Source organism: Ambystoma mexicanum, chromosome 8 (genome assembly GCF_040938575.1).
Source record: "Ambystoma mexicanum isolate Mex_15411 chromosome 8, UKY_AmexF1_1, whole genome shotgun sequence".
Taxonomy (NCBI): Eukaryota; Metazoa; Chordata; class Amphibia; order Caudata; family Ambystomatidae; genus Ambystoma; species Ambystoma mexicanum.
The window spans coordinates 585145117-585166529 of NC_090929.1; the positions used below are offsets into that span (position 1 = coordinate 585145117).

General features: G+C 45.1%; 1 protein-coding gene across 2 annotated transcripts in view; it reads left to right on the forward strand.

Moving 5' to 3' along the window:
- The first annotated feature begins 286 nt into the window (after window positions 1-286).
- RNF207 (ring finger protein 207) overlaps window positions 287-21413 on the forward strand; it is a 1212833-nt gene continuing 1191706 nt past the window's right edge. For both annotated transcript variants that reach the window (XM_069610286.1, XM_069610287.1), the window contains exon 1: window positions 287-405. In XM_069610286.1, the coding sequence (XP_069466387.1) occupies window positions 319-405 (87 nt within the window). In that variant the 5' untranslated portion in view covers window positions 287-318. The remainder of the gene's footprint in view (window positions 406-21413) is intronic.

Sequence of the window (21413 nt, forward strand, 5' to 3'; positions counted from 1 at the left end):
TTGGACATACTTAAAAGGAACCATAGTGTTTATTTTGCACGGGTTTTCACTTAAAAAGAATGAGAAGTTCATATACACAACCCATATACCCTTGTGCCATCGATAGCTACCCGAATACATATAGCTATTCTGCCACCTCACTGCAATGTTGCTGAACGGGCGCCTCTTTTTCTCGCGTCGAATAAGAACGTGCAAGGTTATCAAGTGGAAACTATTCCGCTCTGACGGCGTTGCCCTGGTTATGCCGCTCACGTCAAGCACATCATCGTGGCCGGTGAAAGGAAGCCTGGGCATTTCTGCCATTCCAGTTGGGAACATATGAAAAGCTGGAAGGAGACTGGCACCTCGGCGTTTATCTGCCACCACGACAAAGCGGGGATCTCGCGCTGGGCTTTGGAAATAGAGGTAAGAGGCCCACGTTTCTGGGCATTCTTTCAAAATGACTGCTAGCCCCCTCCCCACCCCCCCGAATTATGAATAAGTAGCAACTAAACCCATGCGTCCTGGCAGGCGCAAACATAGCCTCCGTTTAGATTAGCTTTCGGCCACTTGGTGGAGAGACATTCAAAGTTATTTTTCTCTTCTGGCTAGAATGATGTACTTGATATATTTAATGTACGGGCACTTGCATGATTCAAAGCCTTTTCGTGATCGTGTTTGCAAAGCATTACCAATGTGTGCTCCTGGCGTGACGTCATGCCGATTGTCGAAAGGAAACGCAGGTCACGCTGCTCATCCCTTTGGGGTTCCAGTTATTTACAGCTTTTTTAAAAAAATCTTGCACAATTTACTCGTCTGGGAATTACGCATATACATTTAGTGGGAATTTTGCTCTCCTTTTCGAAATCGTCCCCAACGGTGTCAGTTATTTGCTGCTCTGCCATCTAGACGTATTAAGAACGTATATATTGCGCGCTACTTGTTAAATGACGGTGCATGTTTTAGAGCTTAAAGCACGGCAGTTAAGGAGTTACAGTGGATTTCCTTTGCTCCTTAGCAAGAGGAAAATGTGTGTACGCGCGTGCACACACACACACAAGTTCATATATCTCTACATCCGTAGATTGATAGATAGACACAAGAAACTGTCACACACAATGTATCTCACAGATTTGCACTTCACACCAGTCCTTTGGTTGAATAATCTGCGCAGCACCTATGCCCTACACCTGCTAGAAAAGAGTTGTCGTTGGTGCTAGAAAATACATTTGATTGCCCCCAGAAAATAAATGTTATGGGCAAGTAGCATGTCCATTTGGATTATGGTTGCTGTAGTCGTGCACCTAAAAATTCATGAATTCATTAAAATAAAAATGAAAATGTTGGCACCTCATTATATACAACCTTTTTGCTAGATGCATGTTAGATTCGCTTCTCTGTGATCTCTGGTTGTGATAAGTGTTTGTTTGTTATTTGCACGACCTCGCTGTTCATAGGGAATGAAATGTCGGTTGAAGGCAGGCAGGCAGCGGGCATGTTTCGCTCGGTGACTTGCTCACTGAGTATAAACCCAAAGCCGCTTCGCTCTCAAGTGCATGTTCGGGTCCTAATAAAAAGCCATTCGTCCGCATTTAAAGCATGACGTCTAAAAGGGCGTCGGCCTATTGTGTTCATATCACCATTATCCAAACGCACAAAGCCCTGTCAGTGTGCCAAGTCACAGCACATTCCTGACCCGGCCGGCATGCGCTGACAGCCGTTGATAGAAACATACCAGATGCCTGGCAGCAGCGGGCAAGGCCCCTCGCTGCCAGCCTGCTTCATCTATGCACTGTAAGAAGACACCATATTCTGCTTTCATTTGTTAGACAATGGCCGAAGCGCGTGTTTTAGGCCCCCCTGCAATGTGTGGCTATCGTGTCAGCACAAGTCACAACACTACAGTGGCTGTGGCTGAAGAGAAGTGTGAAGTAAGAATCGCCATCGTTTTGTTCGTGTAATGCTTTGAGCCTGTAAGAAGCCAAGCACACGAGGGCACGCCTCAGCATTGATTTGGGATGGATCTGGTGCCCGGGAAAGAGTTGTCGGGAAGAAAACAAATATTTTTGTGATTTATAAAAGTGACTTCTTGGTGCAGACTTTTGGCGGGGTAAGTTTCCCTTATTGGGGCTGCTGGTCACAACCTGCCTTTCTTTTAACCGAGTGCAGGTATCGGGGTGCTGGCACTTGGGTTGGTAGATTCTGTGGTTCAGGCAGCGGGCTATGCAGCAGGAGTGCCGGGGTGAACTATGGAAAAGTGTTCTGTTCTGTGTGGGGGGGGGGATCAAATTCTCCAAATGTGTGGCCAAACAAGGTAGCAAGACTTTATCAAACACCTTTGTCTACCACACCTAACTCCAAAAATACCACTACCCTCTACATGCAGTGGCATTTGGTGAATTTAACTGGATGGCTGTAAACGTGTCCCCTGCATTGGCTCCAGTGATCACACCTGAACTAATCCAATAAGGTTTTCAGTGTTTCTTCCACTTCAATTTTAATATAATGGTTTTAAATTGGGCACTCGTGGAACACACACCTGACAAATCGGGTAACAAGCCATAGGGCATGGGCCTGCAACCTGTGACTCTCCAGATATTTTTTACTACAACTCCCATCTACCCTGGCCAGAAAAGTCAATGGTGCAACATCATGGGCGCTGTAGTCCAAACCATCAGGAGAGCCAAAGGTTGCAGACCACTGACATAGGGCCTGATTTAAAAAAGCACTTCCCAGTGGGAAAACCCCATTAAAAACACGTTGTAAATCCAGGCCATAGAATGTACACTTGGTTCTGCAGGGTAACACATGACACATTCCAACATAGGCTAGTTCACCAGAGCATTTTGGAAAACCTGTTGGTGCTGGCTGTGCCCAAAGAAAAAACATAACACCCGTCTTAACAATATATGCCAATATTGTTCCGCTTTGAAGCTAGTTCAGCCGAAATCCTCAATCATGATTTCTATCATGCTAGCTGTGTGTACAAAAAAGTAGCAAGGCTGGTCTCAACAACACATGCCAGCATTGCTACATTAAAACACATTTTCATTCTGCTAGTACCAAAAGAAATCACACGGTCTTTCCCAAAAATAAATGCTCCCCCTTTCATGCTGCTGGTGCCCAAATCAGAACTTCCAAAATGTTGCAAAATATGCCCGTGCTACGCTTAGTTCTGAATCATGTCATGCCTTTGCACCTGAAAACACAAATACACACCCCCACACATACACATACACATTTGTTTCATTTGTTTAAACTTATCTTTTTTCTTTTTATGAACACACAGAATACGTTGCGCACTCTGATATTCCCAATCAATTGGAAATGATCCATAAACTAATTCATAGCCAACAACAATTGCCAGTACTGAAAAGCGAGGGTTGGGTGGATGGCTAACTTCATCCAGAGGTGCGGTCCAGCTGCGGGAAAGAGGAGGATGCCTGGGCTGCCTGTCTTAAATAACCTGAAACCAACGGATGCAGGTAAGCAGCCCCTCACCACCTGTCCTTCCGCTGCAGAGCTCTGCCCCCTTTGCCCACCCGGAAGCCCCCCAGGAGGCACCCCCTAATGACGCTGCTCTTGTAGGGCCATGGCAGCACCTCCACGTTCTAGACTGAGACACGCACAGAAGAGCCTTTGTGATAAACCCATTTCCATGCCCTGTTTGACATGTTATGTCCCTTCTTGTTCTGCATGATGTAGACAGCCTTAGCGGGTCAAGCAATCAGCAGTAATGCTTAACAAGTACTGAGACTATTGAGAGGAAAGTTTCACCCGAACATTTCTTACCATGTGCGTTTCAGCCATTAACTAAACTGCTGCCCATTAGTGGTGCATTGCTGCAAACAAAGACAAGTGTTAAAAAAGCATTGGCAAAGCCAACAGCTTTGGCTTGTGTACAATTCTCAGGCATTTGCCAGGCATCGCTATTAGATGCCCATGTGCTTGCGCCATTTTGCAACTGCTACCTGTAAGCGGTTTCAATCCAGCACTCCATCTAAGTCAAAGCCTAGTATGGGATGCCCAATGGAAACCCTTATTTATATATTTTTATGTCAAAAGTTCTTTTAATTCTGGATGATGTACCCTTATATAACACCCCTCTCTTTGAATCCCGCCCGGTCTCACTGAACCAAGAAGAAGGTTGTTTTGCAAAGTTAAAAGATGTATTTGAAGAATTGAACTTCTTCAAATAAATCTTAGATTCAAATAAATCTTAGATTACACTTTTATGAATATGAATAATATCTGAATATCACACTTATGAATATGAACAATGATCAGCAATGGGTAATATTACAATATCAACAATCTATTTAATCAATTAGGAGTAGGAATAGGAAGAATAATGTAACAGAGAATAATTTTTATGGGTTCAAGAAATTGCAATGATAGGAAGGAATGCAACACATAAATAAAACTTGATATGACTTCAATCAAAGGCTTGGCTGAGTTAGAGAGTCACATGGGCTTCTTCCTGCCAGGGAAGTTGGTGTCAGTCACACCCGAATTAGCATTTTTATTCAGCTCAAGGGAGACCTTTGTCTTCACTCAGAGCAACATGCCAGAGTGCCCCTCCCATTTCCTTTCACACTTGCCTGTCAGATACTCAGCAGAGCACATGGGAAAAGATTCCTTTGTTTGGGAGAAGGTGTGGAATGTCTTTGAAGCTCAGTGTGGCTAACTTTAACTTTTAAACACAATGTCTGAAATTGTCTTGTCCTAAAATATAAATTACATTTTTAACAAATACATCAAACAATTTCTTAATTCAAGCCTTTTTAAAATATAGTTTTGAATTGTATCCACCTCTTAGGCTTCTGATAGCAAGTCTTTCTTTGGCATACGTTGAGGTCAATGTACAACTTTACACATGACAGGTTTTATAAATCGCCAGCTTCTGACAGAGGTGAGCAACGATATTGCGCCCATTTTCAACATAATTTTCCAAGAAAGCAATCTTCAATGTGGATTTTCTTCTGATAAGTGTACTTCTGTGGACATTGTTTTTATGTGGATTCTTGAAGTAGAATGATGTTTAACACCCAACAAGGAGGTTGGGTCTTTTGAGTGGGTTGTGAGCCATGATTTTTTGCAAATTTGACAACCAAGAAAAACGGATTTTCACATAGCTCTGTGTTTCTTTTGCAATGATTTTGCTCTGTGAGCAGCCAAATGATGGATTTTGGCAGTGGTCTCCTGTGTTACCACTGACATAGGCAAAAGTGGATGGCGGCCGATTTTTTAGATTTTTCCTGTGCACTTCTGGGTGATTTTTAGCGAACAGCATGCTTTCCGGTGGCCATTCTGATGTTCCTGATGCAAGCAATGCACAGTAATGTTGCAGGGCCTGGACTAGTGGGGGAAAACATCCCACAAACCCCCCCTCTTGCGATTGGCGTTGATCGTCCACCAATGGGAATTCGCAAGACTGGGATTTCCGTTTCATCTCTTCTGATTCCACAAATGGCAAAGTTAATCGTCCTTTCCTCCATCAGGGGTGGATTAATCGGTTCTCCTCGCCAGTCCTGATGTGAGTATTGAGTGATACTCCGGGCCCCTCAGATCTTTCCTCCCGGTCCCCGGGTAGTCCTCCTTAGTTAGTCTCCAGGGTTTCCAATCAACTATGGTTATCTACTATGATGACAAAGCAAAAACATATTTGTAGACATTTCCCCACCACTATTAATGTAGTGGGGCGGACACATACATTTTGATAAATCAGGACACATTTTTATTATTGTATTTTATAGACTATATATGGAATATTTTAGAGTTGGAATTTTATGGAACTGGAGTGGCCCCCTCTGGGGTTCCAGAAGACTCCTCCAGTTGCTGCAGAGTGTGCCTAGGGTGGCAACACTTTAGTTGGTTAATATGGACCCACTTATCTTCCCCTTCTGCCAAACTGCCTTTGGGGATGCAGATTTTGTAGGCGACTGGTGAGATTTTGTCTACAATTTCAAAAGGACCCCTCCAGGTAGGCAAAAATGTGCGCTGTTTGGCCTGGTTCCTTTGGAAATTGTATAAGTAGACCCGGTCCCCTACATTGTATTATTTTCTAGTAGTATTTAAGTCATAGTGGGTCTTCATGCTGTCTACAGATCTCTCTAGATTTCGCTGAGCATAGGCAAAAGCATGTTGAAGGTGCTTTCTTAGATTTTCAACATACTCATGAGTTGTGGAGGCATTGATCAATGTCTGCTCTTGGGTTCTGTAGAGCAGATGCTGGGGAAGCACCATCCTGCGTCCAGTCATCAGCTCAAACAGTGACATTTTAGTTGCAGATGAAGGGGTAGATCTGATGGCCATTAGGACAAGAGGTAATCGAATGTCCCAACTTGGCCCAAAATCTGCCACAAACATTTTTAATATGCTCACAATTGTTCTATTATATCTCTACTGCACCACTAGAGGCTGGCCGTTAGGCAATGTGTAGCTTCCTTTTGACCCCAAGTATCTCCCACATCTTTGTCATTACTTCGCTGGTGAAATGGCTACCTCTGTCTGACTCGATCCTTTGGGGTAGTCCAAAACACGAAAAGATGTGGTTGATCATCAGGGCTGCTGCTTTTGCTGCCTTGCAGTTTGGGGCGGGAGACATTCCACCCATTTAGTAAACAAGCATGTCACGGTCAACATGTACTTGTTCCCCCTAGAGGAGCGAATCACAGGCCCAATGAAATCGACTTGTAAATCTGACCATGGCAGTGTCATCCCCCTCTTTTGTAGAGGCGTACGGTGTGTGAGGGATTTTGGCTGAAATTGTGCACACACAAGACACCCCTTCAAGTATTGGTCAAGGTCTTGCCCCATGTGTGGCCAGTATGCAACCTCTCTTAAGAATTCAAGTGTTGTATGAAACCCCCTTTGACCGACTGTGGCCACATCATGGGCGTGACTTAACATCAGGCTTTGGAATGAGGTAGGGACCACCCACTGATCATGGCCAGCTAGGGATCTCCTTACCAACAAACCATCTTGGATTCAGAACATTTTTGGACATTTCAACAGTCTGAGGTCCTCTTTCCCAATGTAATCGGTATCCATCAGGGGAAAGTTCTCAGGGTCCTCAATGCGTTGATAAAACCTACCAATTATTGGATTCCCTTTCTAAGCCATAATCAAATCAACATCTGGGGTCTCCTTACTCCATTGTACAGTTGAGAGATCATTGTGAGCATTTGTCTGGGACCTAGTGATAACAGTGACCTGGATTTCCCCAACAGGGACTCGATCTCTATTAGATCCCCTTGGATGGCCCCAGTTTTGGCCAGCTGATCAGCTAAGTCATTTCCAGTTTTGTCTGGTCCCTCTACTTTGGAATGACCCTTGATCTTTTTCCAGTAGATGGTCTTCCCATTCGAGGTGACCAGATCATCAATATTTTGAATTAATTTCCCATGTTTCAAGGGTTTGTTATTAGCACATAGCATGCCTCTGGTTTTCCAGTTAACCAGGTGCTCCACGAACCCGTTCCGTACATAATCTGAATCTGTGATTATGACCAGTTCGTGGAGTTGATGTTGGACAGCAGTGAGGATGGCTTGATGCACAGCCATCAACTCTGCCACTTGACTACTTTGGGGACCAGTCTTGTACCCAGCAGACGGTTCTGGGGTCTCATTTACCCATGCATTCCCTACGGCGGCCACAAGTTCTTTTTCCCCGCTGTTGTCAACATGGTAAGAGCATCCATCCACATAGACAGTGGGCATTCCCTCACACTTGTCTTCTTCGAAGACTTTTTGAGGTATGCCTCCATGTTGTCCTTGATTTTTAGACTCTCGTCCTTGAGACAGTTTTCTCTGGCACAATCATGCAAGTCAGCCAGACCTTGCGCGAGGGGACTCTTCTTGTTTTGGCCATATCTGACCTCCACAGGAAAGCCTTGCATTGACAGAATCCAGGAAGTAATTAGGGAATTACTCACGTTTACGGCCCGGATTCTGTCACTTTGGAGATATTGCAGAGGCTGGTGTGGAGTCTCCACTGTGATGTGTTCCCCCTGGATAAACGGGCTGTAATTATTCAATGCCCACATCGTTGCCAGGAGTGTCTTCTCACAATCGTTGAATATTTTCTCCACAGAGATTAAAGTTTTACTCGCATAGGAGATTACTTTATTGACCTTGTCATGCTTTTGGTATAATACTGCAGTCAAGCATGTTTTAGAGAACCCTGTCTCCAAGAAGAACTCCTTGTTTCTGACAGGGTAAGTTAGGCAAGGCGCTTGTGAGAGGCTTCTTTTGAGTTGTCTTACTGCCTCGCCTTGTTCTGGACCCCATTCCCACTTGACCCCCCCTTCAAAAGATGAATCAGGGGTCTTGTGATCTCTGCGTAGCCCTCAATGAACTTTCTACTGTAATTAGTCAGTCCAAGGAGGCTCCTGAGTTCCCACAGAGTTGTGGGGTCTTTCCATTTCTGGAGTGCTTCCACTTTCTTTTCCTGGGGACAGAGACCCTGAGGAGTAATCTCATGCCCCAAGAAATTGACACAGGTTCTACACCACTGTGCCTTTTGAAAGGAAAGTTTTGCTCCGGCAGCCCTAAACTGGGTCAGAACATAACGGATCTCCGCTATGTGTTCCTCAACAGTTGAGCTTTTAATGAGTACATCATCTACATAGGCCAGGTTACCCCTCTCACCCAGGTCAGGCATGGCCTTATGTAGAAAAATGTTGAATTCATTGCCGGAGTTGATGTATCCGAAGGGAGTCCGGGTCCATGTGTACTGCTGCCCCCCACAGGTAAAGGCCAGCTTGTATTGTCCTCCCTAATGACAGGCACAGTCCAGTATCCAATGGTCAGGTCTATTGCAGTGAATACCTGTGACCCCTGGATCTGGGCCAGCCCTTGGTCAATGTAGGGTAGAGGCCATCAGGAAGTATGGACCCGTTTGTCGAGCGCAGAGTGTCCACTGGCCGTTTGGCTTCAATATCCCCAGCACCGGATTATTGAAGGTGCTGTGGACTGGACGGATTATCCCACGGGACTCAAGGTTCTTAATTATTTCAGTAAGGGACTCCACTGATGTGAAAGGCAAGCGATATTGCTTCACAAACACTGGAGTCATTCCAGGGTCCGTGGGAATTGTTGTGTGGATGTCGGTGCGACCACAGTCATATGAGTCCACTGCAAAGAGATCTTGAAAATCCAAGAAAACTTGTTTCAACTTTTGCTTCTGCTCCAGAGTCTCACAGGCATCAGCTAGGTTGACTCTCTCTTCAACCATCTGCCTGGGAAGACTTCTGGTTTTGCTATCTCAGCGGCCTCCTCCAGCTGGGTGGAGAAGTTCCTGGTCAGAGTGCTGATTTGGACTGGTGGCTTCAGGTGGGGAAGGCAGTCCTCATGGACCTGGAAAATCACCTCATCCCTCCTGAAGTCACACATCACATCTTCCTTACCATAAGGGCAGGAAGTGTACACACGGAAGTTCCCCCCATGCCGGGTAAAGATCCTGTCTGGTGTTGTGTTGTCATCACTGTCACTGTCAAAACAGTCCTTGGGGATTGGTCCTAACAGTTAATTTCCTAAATGAATGGAAAAATGTCGGTCATCAACCGCCATTCCAATAATGGTGCCTGCGGCTAGAGTGATACTCTTTAAGTCGCTGTTATCCACCTCTATTCGAATGGTGTCAGGTTCTATATTGACTAGTAGTGTTGGGTTTACCACCAACCCTTGCTGTTGGAGAGAAGCATTTAGATGAATATAGGCATCAGGGTTTTTCAGTTTCTGTCCTCTTTTAACTTTCACTTCCAGGGACAATTGTCAGGGCCTTTCTGGGATGGTCACTTCCTCTCCAATCTGAATTTCAATTGCATAAGGTAGCAATTGAGCTATCCTAAATGCTTTCTCTGGGCCATCAAAGCCCATGGGATTATCCGCTAATCGGGACCAAGCTTTGAAGTATATTAGGTCCAAACTAATGGCAAAGCGATTGAGAATGTCACTGCCTAAGTAAAAGGTGGCAGTAACGTCTCGCACGACCCAACAATTATGGACTGTGCTCTTGTTGCCTATGGAGATTTTGAGCATACACCTGCTTGGCAGGAGATGTTTGGAATTTGGTGTTTCCACATCCATTTCCCATTTGTCTATGAGTCTAAATGTGGGAATGGCTGGATCTTTTGGGAGTTGGCGGAACATGGCTTCGCTGATGAATCTCTTACTGTTGTTCACACATACTCAGTCGAGAACAGAGTCCTTCCCTTCATTTAACTTAATAGGGCTGAACAACTGCTCTCCAATTTGCTGAATATCAGCCAGGCTCTGAGCTGATTTCACATCTTTCTGGACTATAGGGAATGTCTGATTGTGGATTGGTAAAGAATTTCAGAGTGTTTCCTTCCAGTGTGGAATGCCACCTTAAACTGGAAGGAAGGTTGATTTTCAGAAATAGAGAGGACCCCCCATCACCAGTTTGTTGTCCTACTGCTATTACTGTCACGTCTGGAATTCAGTTGTTCTGGAAGTAAAATTCTACTTGGTCAGATATTTGTTCAACCATGTGGCAGGTGCCGTTTAAACTAACATGGTTGACACTGTTTCAATTTTATTGGTCGGCTATTCTGGGTCCAGAGGACCTTGTTTACGCAATCTGTTAGGGGTGACAACCTTCGCAGGAGGTCATTCCCTAGTAAACAAGGGGTGCCCTCTGGAGTCACAACTATGACCGGCTGCTTCACCTTGTGTCGCCCAATGTTAATGTCCAAATCCGCAGTCCCCTCGACAGGAATTTCCTTCCCGTCAAAGTTCTGAAGTTGTCCAGGAAGAGAGGTGAGAGGAATTTGGTAATTCTCCCCCCTTCCTGAATTTAGTTGATCAAAGGCCTTTTTGGACAGAAGGGTAGCTTGGGATCCAGTGTCCACCAGTGCCAAAATTGTACCCTGCCCCTGTACTTGAACCAGGGCATAGTATCTTCCCTCCTTCTCCGCAAGTGGGCACAGGTAATGTACATTTTTGGACAACTGGTGGGCTAATTATCTGGTTTTGGACATTGAGAGAGAAGAGATTTTGGCAGAATTCTGTGGGGAGTCTAGGGAATTTGAAAGAAAAAGGTGGCAACTAGAGATGGGAGATGTTTTGAGTTCCCCTGGTTCTGGTGCTGGGCTGCCCCCCACTTTTTAGAGGCAGTCACCAGGATGGGTTCGAACCAGGGTATTTTTATGCTGTTGCTTCTGGGATTGGATGATGGGCGGCGCTAGCTCAGTCCCCACATCTACCCAGTCTGGATTTGAATCCTTTGGGACCCATTTTTCCTTGGGAGGAGTTCGCCCATCTCTGAAGGAGAAGATCCTTTTCCCAGGATCCTCTGAGGATCCCTCTCCTTCAAATTGGAAGACTCCTACCTCCTCCTCAAAATGGGTCTGTTTGGGTTCTTTGTTTCTCCTAACCCCCCCTCTGCTCCTTGGTTGGCAGACTTTCAGGGGCAGGAGATTTTGGTTCCGGTTCCTGGTTTTCCAGGGGCTTTTGACAAGTGGGGAAGGAAGCTTCCTCCAAGGCTTTCCACCCCCCTTCCCCCTGTGCCTCCTCCCTGGGAACCAGTGGGTTGTCGGGGTGCTGCCCCCGTCATTGTTCTGGAGCACCAGGTCCAGAGTTTGCGGCATTTTGTGCCGGCATGCCCATCTGAGCGTTCTGTTGAGCCCTCAGCATGCGACCCAGATCCTGTGCCATGTTTTGGACCTGGCGCTCTAGCTGTGAAACCTGCTCAGGCTGATACAGGGTTCTCATTTCTCCCCTGGGCTGATCCCTTCTCTGGTAATACCCCGGGCTGGGAACATTTGGTTACCCCTCCACCCTTGGCCTCCCCTCTCCTGGATTAGGTTGTCTGGGCTCAGGAAAGTGGGGAAAGAAGGATGGATTGTTCTGGGGTTGGAAGTTCTGTGGGTACCTGGGGAAAAAGTTCTGCCCAGGATTTGGGGAATTTCTGCCCTCCTGGGGGAAGTGAGGAGGGAAGTTCCCTGGGTTAGGTGCTTGGTTGGATCCCCCCCTTGGGCTGGAGGAGTCCACACATAACACAGGATGGGTCTGTTCCCCTTGTAGCGGGGACTTACATAGTCAGGGGAGTGAGGAATCCCATTTGTGGGACCACCTCCTTGGCTCCCTGTCTGTGACTGGCCTGAGGGCCTTCTGGGCTTGGGATTGCCCTGATTTTGTGCAGGCGGGTTTTTAGGCCCCCCCATCTCTAAATCTAAAATGGGGGCAACCTTTACCTCTGCCACCTTAGCAGCAGCAGCGGTGTTGGTTGGTTTGGGGCTTTTTTGAGCTTTCTTGCTTTCTATGGGCTTTTGCACCTCATAGATTCGGGTGGCCTGTTCAATGATCGAGTCTAGTGATCTTTTCTCATTAAAATCTCTCACTAGCCGGGTCATGATGTCCTTTGGTAGAGCATGGAAAAAAGTTTTGACAAATTCTTTGCTGTCCGTGCGCACCCTTCTTGTGCTCTGCGCAAAGGCACGCTTCAACTCCTGCACAAATTCTTGTGAGGCCTGATCCTCCCCACATTGCAAGTTGTAGGCTGCCTTGCGAGCCTCTTGGGGATTTCTGTGAACAGAAAAATGCTTCAAGATGGCCACCCTATATGTGGACCATCTTGAATGATTTTGGTCCTCCAGCCCCGCAAAGAAACTGAAGTATTCTGGTGAGAATGTCCATTTCACATACTGAATGCAGCTACTGCTATCTTTCAAATGGAAAGTTTCCATCATCTGCTCAAAGAGCTCTAAGTGCTCCCAAACAGAATACTTAGCGTTCTTATGATAAGGCATGATGACGCTCCTTATTGCCTTGATTTGTTTTAAGGGGTCCTTAAGCAAGGCCCTTTTTGCCTTATTGGTTGGTTCGGGTAACCCTGGTCCATTCATCCTCTGACTCAGAGGTACTGCTCCCAGAGGTGCCCATCTGGTCTTCTAGGTTCTCCTGGATTCTGCGAGCCTGGGAATGGCTGGCAGAATGTGGGGACCTGGTCTCCTGTGTCCTGGGGCGCTCAGAGGATTCTTCTGATTCCTCCTTGCTCCCAGGATTTGATGGGTACCCCGCCCTGTCCTAGCTGGGCAGAGGTTTTCAAGATGCCCTTAGTGGGCCTACTCTCATGGGGTTCCCCACTAAATCTTACAGTACTTGGGAACCCATACCCAGATGCCTGCCCATTTATTCCTGGGAGGTATTGGTCTATGAGCCCCATACTTCTGACTGGATAGTAATCTGCCATCCCCGTGGCCCTAGGCTCATGTGCGCCAGTGGACACGGGGGTGGCAGAGTCCAGCGACTGGGAGAGATGAAGGCCTCTGGTACTAGAGTTCCTGAGGTTATGCTCAGGTGTTTCCCTCTCCAGCGAACCTCATCTTTATCAGCCCCTGCTCCCTGTTGCCATGCAAGAACCTGAGCTTTCAGTTCCTCAATCAAAGCCTTACTAGTCTCTATCAGTCTTTCTTGCATGGCTACCTGCCTGAGGAGCCTATCATTGTTCTGGCAGAGAGCCTCATTTTCTCTCTGTGCTTCCTGATTTGTCTTTGAGTACTGGGCAAGTCTTTGCTGCAGGAGGGTTACCTCCTGGGTCCTATCCATGCTGGCCTGCTCCTTCCTTGCCAGAACATCTTCCAACCTCCTGGTGTGCTCTAACAATCTATTATGCTCTTTTTGGAGGTCACCCAGTCCCTGGAGGGCTAGGTGATTTTCTTCCAGTTTCCCTTTTAAGTGACAGACTTCCTGGCCTAAGGTGTCCCTTTCCTGCGCAAGAGCCTGCCTCTGTGCCGCCAGGTCGTCCCTCTGTCTTTGAAGGGCACCAGCTTTCTGGTGCTCTTCATCAAACTCTGCCTGGGTGTCCAGGTCTTTCAGAATTGATTTGTTGCTCACTCCCTTCTCTCTCTCTCTAGGTGGCTTTGCAGGGTGGCTACCTGCTCTGTGCATGCCCTGTTGAAATCCAGTTGTTGCTCCAGCTTTTTCTGGCTCTGCAGTAGAGAGTCCACACTTTATTGGTACTCCTTTTGCAAGGCCAGAATTCTGGTATCATGTTCTGCCTTTTCCTGTTGCAGGATACCTAATATCCTCTTTTATTTTAACTATATACTGCCTGCTTTCATTTTCTGACTCCTGGCTCCTCTGCAGCCTCTGCTCAGAAGAGTCCAGATCACATTGGTTTTTTTCTAATGCCATCAGTTGCTTACTTGCCAGATCTTGGCCTTCAGCATATTTGTCCTGTATGGCTCACATAGATAAATATAGATATGCCACTATCTTGGCAATGTTATTTTGCTCATCCTTGGCCCTAGGGCCATATATAGTTCACTCAGGGCCACATGTAAGGGACCCTGGTCTTTCCAGTTATCTAACCCTGTTGCAGTGATCTGTTGTGTGATTGCCTGCAACCACACATTCTGATCCTGCTCAGTCCATTCACCTCTCACAAATAACTTATGCAAAAGGTGTTCTCTAGGCATCATGATGTCTACCAATATCGCCATTTTGGAAATATTCATTTCCTTCCTGATTTACAGAAGTTTTTTATTTTATTTTTGCAAAACAGACCGTTTCCTTAGAGCGTTCCCTTTTGACGGGTGCTTTTACAGTGTAACACAGCGTGGTAGCCCAACAGGATTTATGTATCCTATTAGTTAGCATACTGTATTAAGCTGCACAAGTGGTATTTCCAATCCAGAAATCCCGCTACGAGCCCCCAATCTGTAAGCGGTTTCAATCCAGCACTCCAACTAAATCCATGCCTAGTATGGGATGCCCAGTGGAAACCCTTATTTATATATTTTTATGTCAAAAGTTCTTTTAATTCTGGATGATGTACCCTTATATAATGCCCCTCTCGTTGAATCCCCCCAGTCTCACTGAACCAAGAAGAAAGTTGTTTTGCAAAGTTAAAAGATTTATTTGAAGAATTGAACAATATATAGATTACACTTTTATGAATATGAATAATATCTGAATATCACACTTATGAATATGAACAATGATCAGCAATGGGTAAGATTACAATATCAACAATCTCTTTAATCAATTAGGAGTAGGAATAGGAAGAATAATGTAGCAGAGAATACTTTGTATGGGTTCAAGAAATTGCAATGATAGGAAGGAATGCAACACAGAAATAAAACTTGATATGACTTTAATCAAAGACAATGGGATCACTCTTTCCCTCTGTACTACTCACTCCCCCAATATGCAATATGAAGATATGGAATGAGGGCACACAGGTTTCAATTGCAGTTTCAATCCCGATTCCCCCCAGCAAGCTTAGAGAGACAGTAATAATTTTAAAACAGGTCAATTGCTTTTAAATGTGGTTTGGATTGAATGGGAAAATGCTAAAAATGATTTTAATTCGCTAAATAGGATTCAGAACTAGTGAGAGTTGCTTTGGATTGGTTCAGGTCAACACTAGCAATGATTGTAGAATGATTAGCAGATGGAAAACGAAATTCAGAAGTTGAAATCAAGAAATAGCTATTTTATATGGAGTGAAATTGAGCCAAATGCAAATTCACGTCAACTTTTCCGCATGCGGGAAACGCGATTACGGAAAAACCATAAGGAATTGGAATGTCGTTTTGGGTTCATTTGAAAGCTGAGGATGTTAACTTCAAAAAGACATCTAAATTTCGTTCCAATTATGTATGGTTCAAAAGTTACAGAGGTTTTAGTGAAGGTAGATTTTTCTTAGGAAAGAGTCAAGATTTCAAAATGAAAGATGCGCTTTAAAGATTAGGAACCAAGATGGACTTATACTAAGGGGCTATGAAAGTGCAAGATACCCAACAGGACAGCCCCCAGAACAGGGTGCCTTCTGCTCTGACTTTTGTCCGCCAGGACACTTGACTTTCTTCAGAAAAATATATTTAGCGCAAGGATGATTTATCGCTACAGTTATAACCAGACTATATCATGAGAAGGATTCAGGATGGACACAAGAAATTCAATAATGCAGTTTTGGATAGGTTGAAATGGATTGAATAGGATTACTTTAAACTAAGAGATGACTATGGACAGTTCTATACTAAATACTCACTACTATGGCTTTGGAATGGAATGGGTCCATCAAAGATCTGGTCAAGGGTTTGGACTTCACTCGCCACCGGACAGGATGGCACCTGGACTCTGCTCTCAGCAAGGCTCTCTTGTCTGCACGGCCTCTTGGACTGGATCTGACGGGTTCTGCGTTACAGCACTGCTCTACTGGTTTGGATCTCTGGTTCTAGCATGGGTTCTAGGCCAGAAGCAGCGAAACAGCTCAGCCAGGCTGTTGGATTTTGTGGTGCCCCTTGGAAGTTTAGGGGTTAAATCAGGTTGCAAGATTTTTAAAGGCCTGCTGAAAAGGGTTCAGCTTTTTGGGGTTAGGCCTCTGCTTCAGGGTTCTGGAGTCTGGTTCTGGATTCTGGATCTGGAGTCTGGTTCTTCCTGCAAAGCGCTTCGCCGGTAGATCAGTGATGAGGGAAAATTGTGTGTCCTTCTGGGTCCTCAACAGTCCTTATTTATCCATCTTCCAAAGGGGTGGGGAGGCTGATTCTACAATGCCCAACCCTCTAAGGATCTGATAGGTCAGAGAATTCCCCCTCTCCTGATTTGAGAAAGGAACAGTGTGTCATGATGTGTCATCATGTGTCAGAGTGACTCTGTGTTTATGGTCCAAAGAAAAACCTCCCCTTTTGTGTCTAACCAGAAAACTACTTTTCCTAAAAAACATATTTCCAATATCACAAACTTGTTCATAATACATATACACATCACAGATTGCCCAAGGCACGTTTCTGTCCAAATCTTATCTTCCTACGCGTTTTAATTCACCAATGACAGGTTTTCGCGCTTTTGGTTGGTTACACATTTTCGGATCTGTACAATTTTTTACACATGCGTACACATACCATTTGGGCATATTCCTGTAATTTTATTTTTCATGTTCCTAACATAATCACAATTGCTAGAATATGAACTTTTTCGTGGTTCAGTCTCTGAATGTCGCACAGATTCCAGATTAGTTTTAAACTGTGAGCACATTTTTCATTTTAATAACCTATACATTCCATATTCTTATCAGTTCAGTACAATTTGCTATAAGTCTTTTTCTAAAACATACAGTTACTTTAGTTTCAAATCCACATTTTCAGTCTGGCCCACCTCCAAGGCTTTGCTGAGTCAGAGAGTCACATGGGCTTCTTCCTGCCAGGGAAGTTGGTGTCAGTCACACCCGAATTAGCATTTTCATTCAGCTCAAGGGAGACCTTTGTCTTCACTCAGAACAACATGCCAGAGTGCCCCTCCCATTTCCTTTCACACTTGCCTGTCAGATACTCAGCAGATCACAAGGGAAAGTATTCCTTTGTTTGGGAGAAGGTGTGGAGTGTCTTTGTGAAAGGGGCCCCTAGGGGTCCCTCGTGCTATGGAAACAAGGCAATAACCATACACGAAAGATGCGCCAGACACGAGGTTCAAATTCCCAATGCTAGGGTTTATTGCAAGCAAAAATAGTATCAATTGGCCAATTCTGATCTCACGCCCTGCAACGTGAGTTTCCTAGACCTCGAGGGACGCAAGAGTGCGAATTACGTACATCAGTTACACATATACAAAATGCATATTATACAATCAGCAATGTCATGTTTAACACCCCTCTTTATTAAGTTCCTTTGAACTCGGGATGACGATGGACATATCCGACGAGTATGACGATTATGACACTTTCAATGTCTATTCTAGTAACAATGTGCAATTAGAAAGTGCGGAGGCATCTTTTAGTTGTTGAACAGAACACGGTGGTTCTATTCTTGGAAGCAAGCTGCACACGGGGGAAGAGCCACATTCCAAGCTTTCCTATCTATGAGGTACTATTCGTGTCCTGGGAGCCGACACGTTCTAAAGGGTTTTGCGAAGGGGGGCCGTAGGAAGAGCATAATTCAAGCCTTTAGCTGTTTCATTCTAACATATTCTACCATCGTACGAGACTGGCTGGCAGCTGTTAAGTGATTAAATACCCTGCAGCTCTCTCCCAAGACTACAGAGAGGGAGCGTGGGCATTCCTCTCTGGGGTACTCATGAGGAGTTTCAACGAACTCTTTAGTCCCGCGACCTTGTCCTTTCATATTCAGACAACAACGGTAACAGTTTGAGCAGAGTAAGCAGAATTCGCAGGCTGCAAAGCAGTTTTAGACAGAAAGCAACGAGCAGTGGTTAACAAGCAAAATGGCGATTTTTGCTACGTTTAAAATGGCCGCTTGTTGGTCAAGCATAGCAGTTTATATTTCTATAATTCGGTGCATAAGACGGTTGGCCTACGGCCATCAAGTTACGTCTGTCACTCAAATGAAGGGTATTCATTTTTCCAGATTGACAAACCCTCCTTTTGGCCGTATGCCAAACGTCTTATTCATTCATTGTATCCTCCTCCAATGAGGATAAGTCTGGGGTATCTATGTCTGAACCATCTTCATCATTAATGTCTATAGCCATGAATTGTTTTACTATTTTTGTTTCCTCAGTGTCTCTGTTATTTCGGCCATGCGTTTGTTTTCCTCTCGACACCATGTGCATACATCCCTTAGTACATCCATCAGTTATTTCAGTGCAAACTATTGGTAAGCATTGTATGCAACAGCAGCATGTTATGAATATCCCAAGAACCATCATTAGTATCGAAATTAACTTCCATCCCCAAGACCGCAATAATCCCCAAAACCAGGATCCTATCCCCCAACTCCCTTCTTCAGTAGCGAGTGTGGAACTTATGACATGTAATTTCCAGATCGCTTTAAATATCGTAGGGGAGTAATCATCTATATACACACAGCATGCAGTTTTTACGAGTTTGCAAACTCCCCCACGATCAACTAATATTATATCGAGAGCCATCCTGTTTTGAAGTGCCATTAGTCTTATTCCTTTTTCTTCTAACGTCATATTCAATAAAATATCCGTTGTTGAATCTATTGTTTTTTGTAATATTCCAGACGGTTTTCTTATATTGTAAGAATTTTCTATTTGGGACAAGAATGGTATAAATGATTTGGCTATATCCATTGCTATCATTCCATCCTCGCTACTCCTTTGAGTTCTACCTTTTGTTCGTCTGGCTACTTCTGCTGTCTCCAAGAGGAACACTCCTGGAAACAGTAGACCTAGGTAGCATATACCTCCCCAGGTCCTAGGTAACCATGGTTATGCTTTTTCTCCACATATAAAGTAAACAGGGTCCCCTACGTACACGGGTTCTATTTCGTGTTTTAAAACCACTGTGTTCAGGCAGTTGCTAAACGTTCCTACTTTATAGGAACCCTTTTTCTGTAGACATAGGGGAGCAGTATTGGGGCTGTGATCCACTGTATAGGCAGGAGGCACAGCATCTTTATTCCATTCATCCTTCATTCGAAATGTCATTACTGATGTTTTTCTGCTGGCGGGGTTGGTCTATTTTGCCTATGTAATCTATCTAGTCTTGTTATCTTTCGTGTATTCTTCCTCATGGGTTCTAGTGAAAACACGCGAGCTTTTTGGAATATGGAACAACCCACAGGTCTCATGATCACTTCCTCAAATTCATTCATATTGGTCTCATCTAGCTGACCCGTATTACTCTTGTTCCATTTCCCAAAAAACATTGCACTTAATGTTACTTCACATGAATAAATCAATGGCAACGGTTGTACATACCAGCCTATCCCTTTTCCACCGTGCTGTGGTAAATGGGCGCAAACCCAGCAATCTTTTTTCTTTAAAACCGCATGGGTCATGTTCATGATGAGCAACAATATATTGTTGCTGTATCCTTCTCTATGTCTCTCTTCCATTGAGGGCAAAGTACCAGTGATTACATGAACCGGACTTTCAGTAGCTGCCTTTGGCAAAAGTGTTTCTAATGGGAGCACGTACTCCAGGAACCATAGTGTAATAGCTGTTATTGTTGGTACTACCATACTTAAGAAACACAGGACCAATGTCCAAATCAGTACCTTATTCCTTTTACGATGCCTTTTCCCTAAATTTATAGTCTCTAAATCTATCATCTTTTCAGCAGGGGTGCAGGAGGAGGCTGAAACCGGTCTTGACTTGTTCTTCATCGTCCTTCTTCTTGCTGGCAAAGTTCTTCGCAAATGTCTCTCGTTCTTGATGCCAGAAAAGTTCAACGAAAAATGTCACAGTTCAATTCTGCCAGCCTTTTCACAGCCTAGATCACTTATCCACTCCGAGCAAGATTAGTTGTTCTTTCTCCCACTGCTCAGACGATTTCTGAACAGTTCTTTATTGATAGAGTACTATGTGCATCCAGCTTGTCCCGCTATGGCTTAGGACACATGTACTCTATCAGCCTTAGTACTTATGTGCGTCCGGCTTGTCCTGCTCTGGCTCCTGACACATGTACTTTTATAAGCGCATCGAGGAGCCGTGAGTCTTGAATTGTCCGACTTGCACAACTCTCACACTTCTCTCCTCTACGCCCCTGGCTCCTACTCCGTCCATGAGTGGAACCAAAGGCAAAAGAAAAGCACCAAAGATATGTGGATCACTTTGCCTGTTGAGGCCGCAAATTATACCGATTCACTCCTGGTATTGTATGATCCGTGAATAGTGCCGTTGTATTTCCAGTATCAGGCTCAGTGTCAGCCTGTGGCACAATGATGGGTAGCGATGAGCGCTGTGGCAATGATGTAGTTTCTTTCTTTGGCTTTGGTGCATTTGCAGAATCTGGTTGGCGCCAAAGGGGTACACGCGTTGTTTCTGCTCGTGTTTGCAATGCAGGGTTTGTGTCGCTCGGCAGTGATGTTGTTTCTGCTGAGCAACGTTGGGGCACTTTTTGCCCTCTCTCCTTACTGGCAGCCTCCTCAGGCTCTGTTTCGAGTTTCACTTCTCGCTTGCGCTTTGTTTCAACTTTCACTTCTCACTCAGGCTGATGCTGTGGCAATGGACTGGCAACAGTTTCTTTTGTTTCTGAGACCGTTTCCTTTCTCTGGTCGTCGGAAGTTGTTCGCAGTCCTGGGAATCTTTTTGCATGTGTTGCATGGATCCATGCCTTCCGTCCGTCTACTCGGATGGCCGTTTGCGTCGCCGAAAGTACTTGGTAGGGGCCGCGCCACCTGGGTGCTATTGCTGTCTTCCGTTCAAAGTTCTTTATTAAGACCCAACTTCCAGGCTCCAGCGAGTGCCCTGGCCCGGTATATCGCACTGGTAACGCCTCCTGCACCTGCTGATGAATCAAACGCAACTTCTTTATTAAAAGTCCACAGTACGTGCTTAACATAGGATGCTCGACCTCACATAATCTTTTGGGCTGCGGTGCGCACCATACATTTGCTGGTCTCCCCATTATAATCTCATAGGGGGAGAGCCCAGTCTTAGCCTGCACAGACGTGCGCATGCACAACAGCGCTAGGGGTAATGCATCCACCCAACTCAACTTGCTCCCAGCGCAGATTTTTGCTATCTTTGACTTCA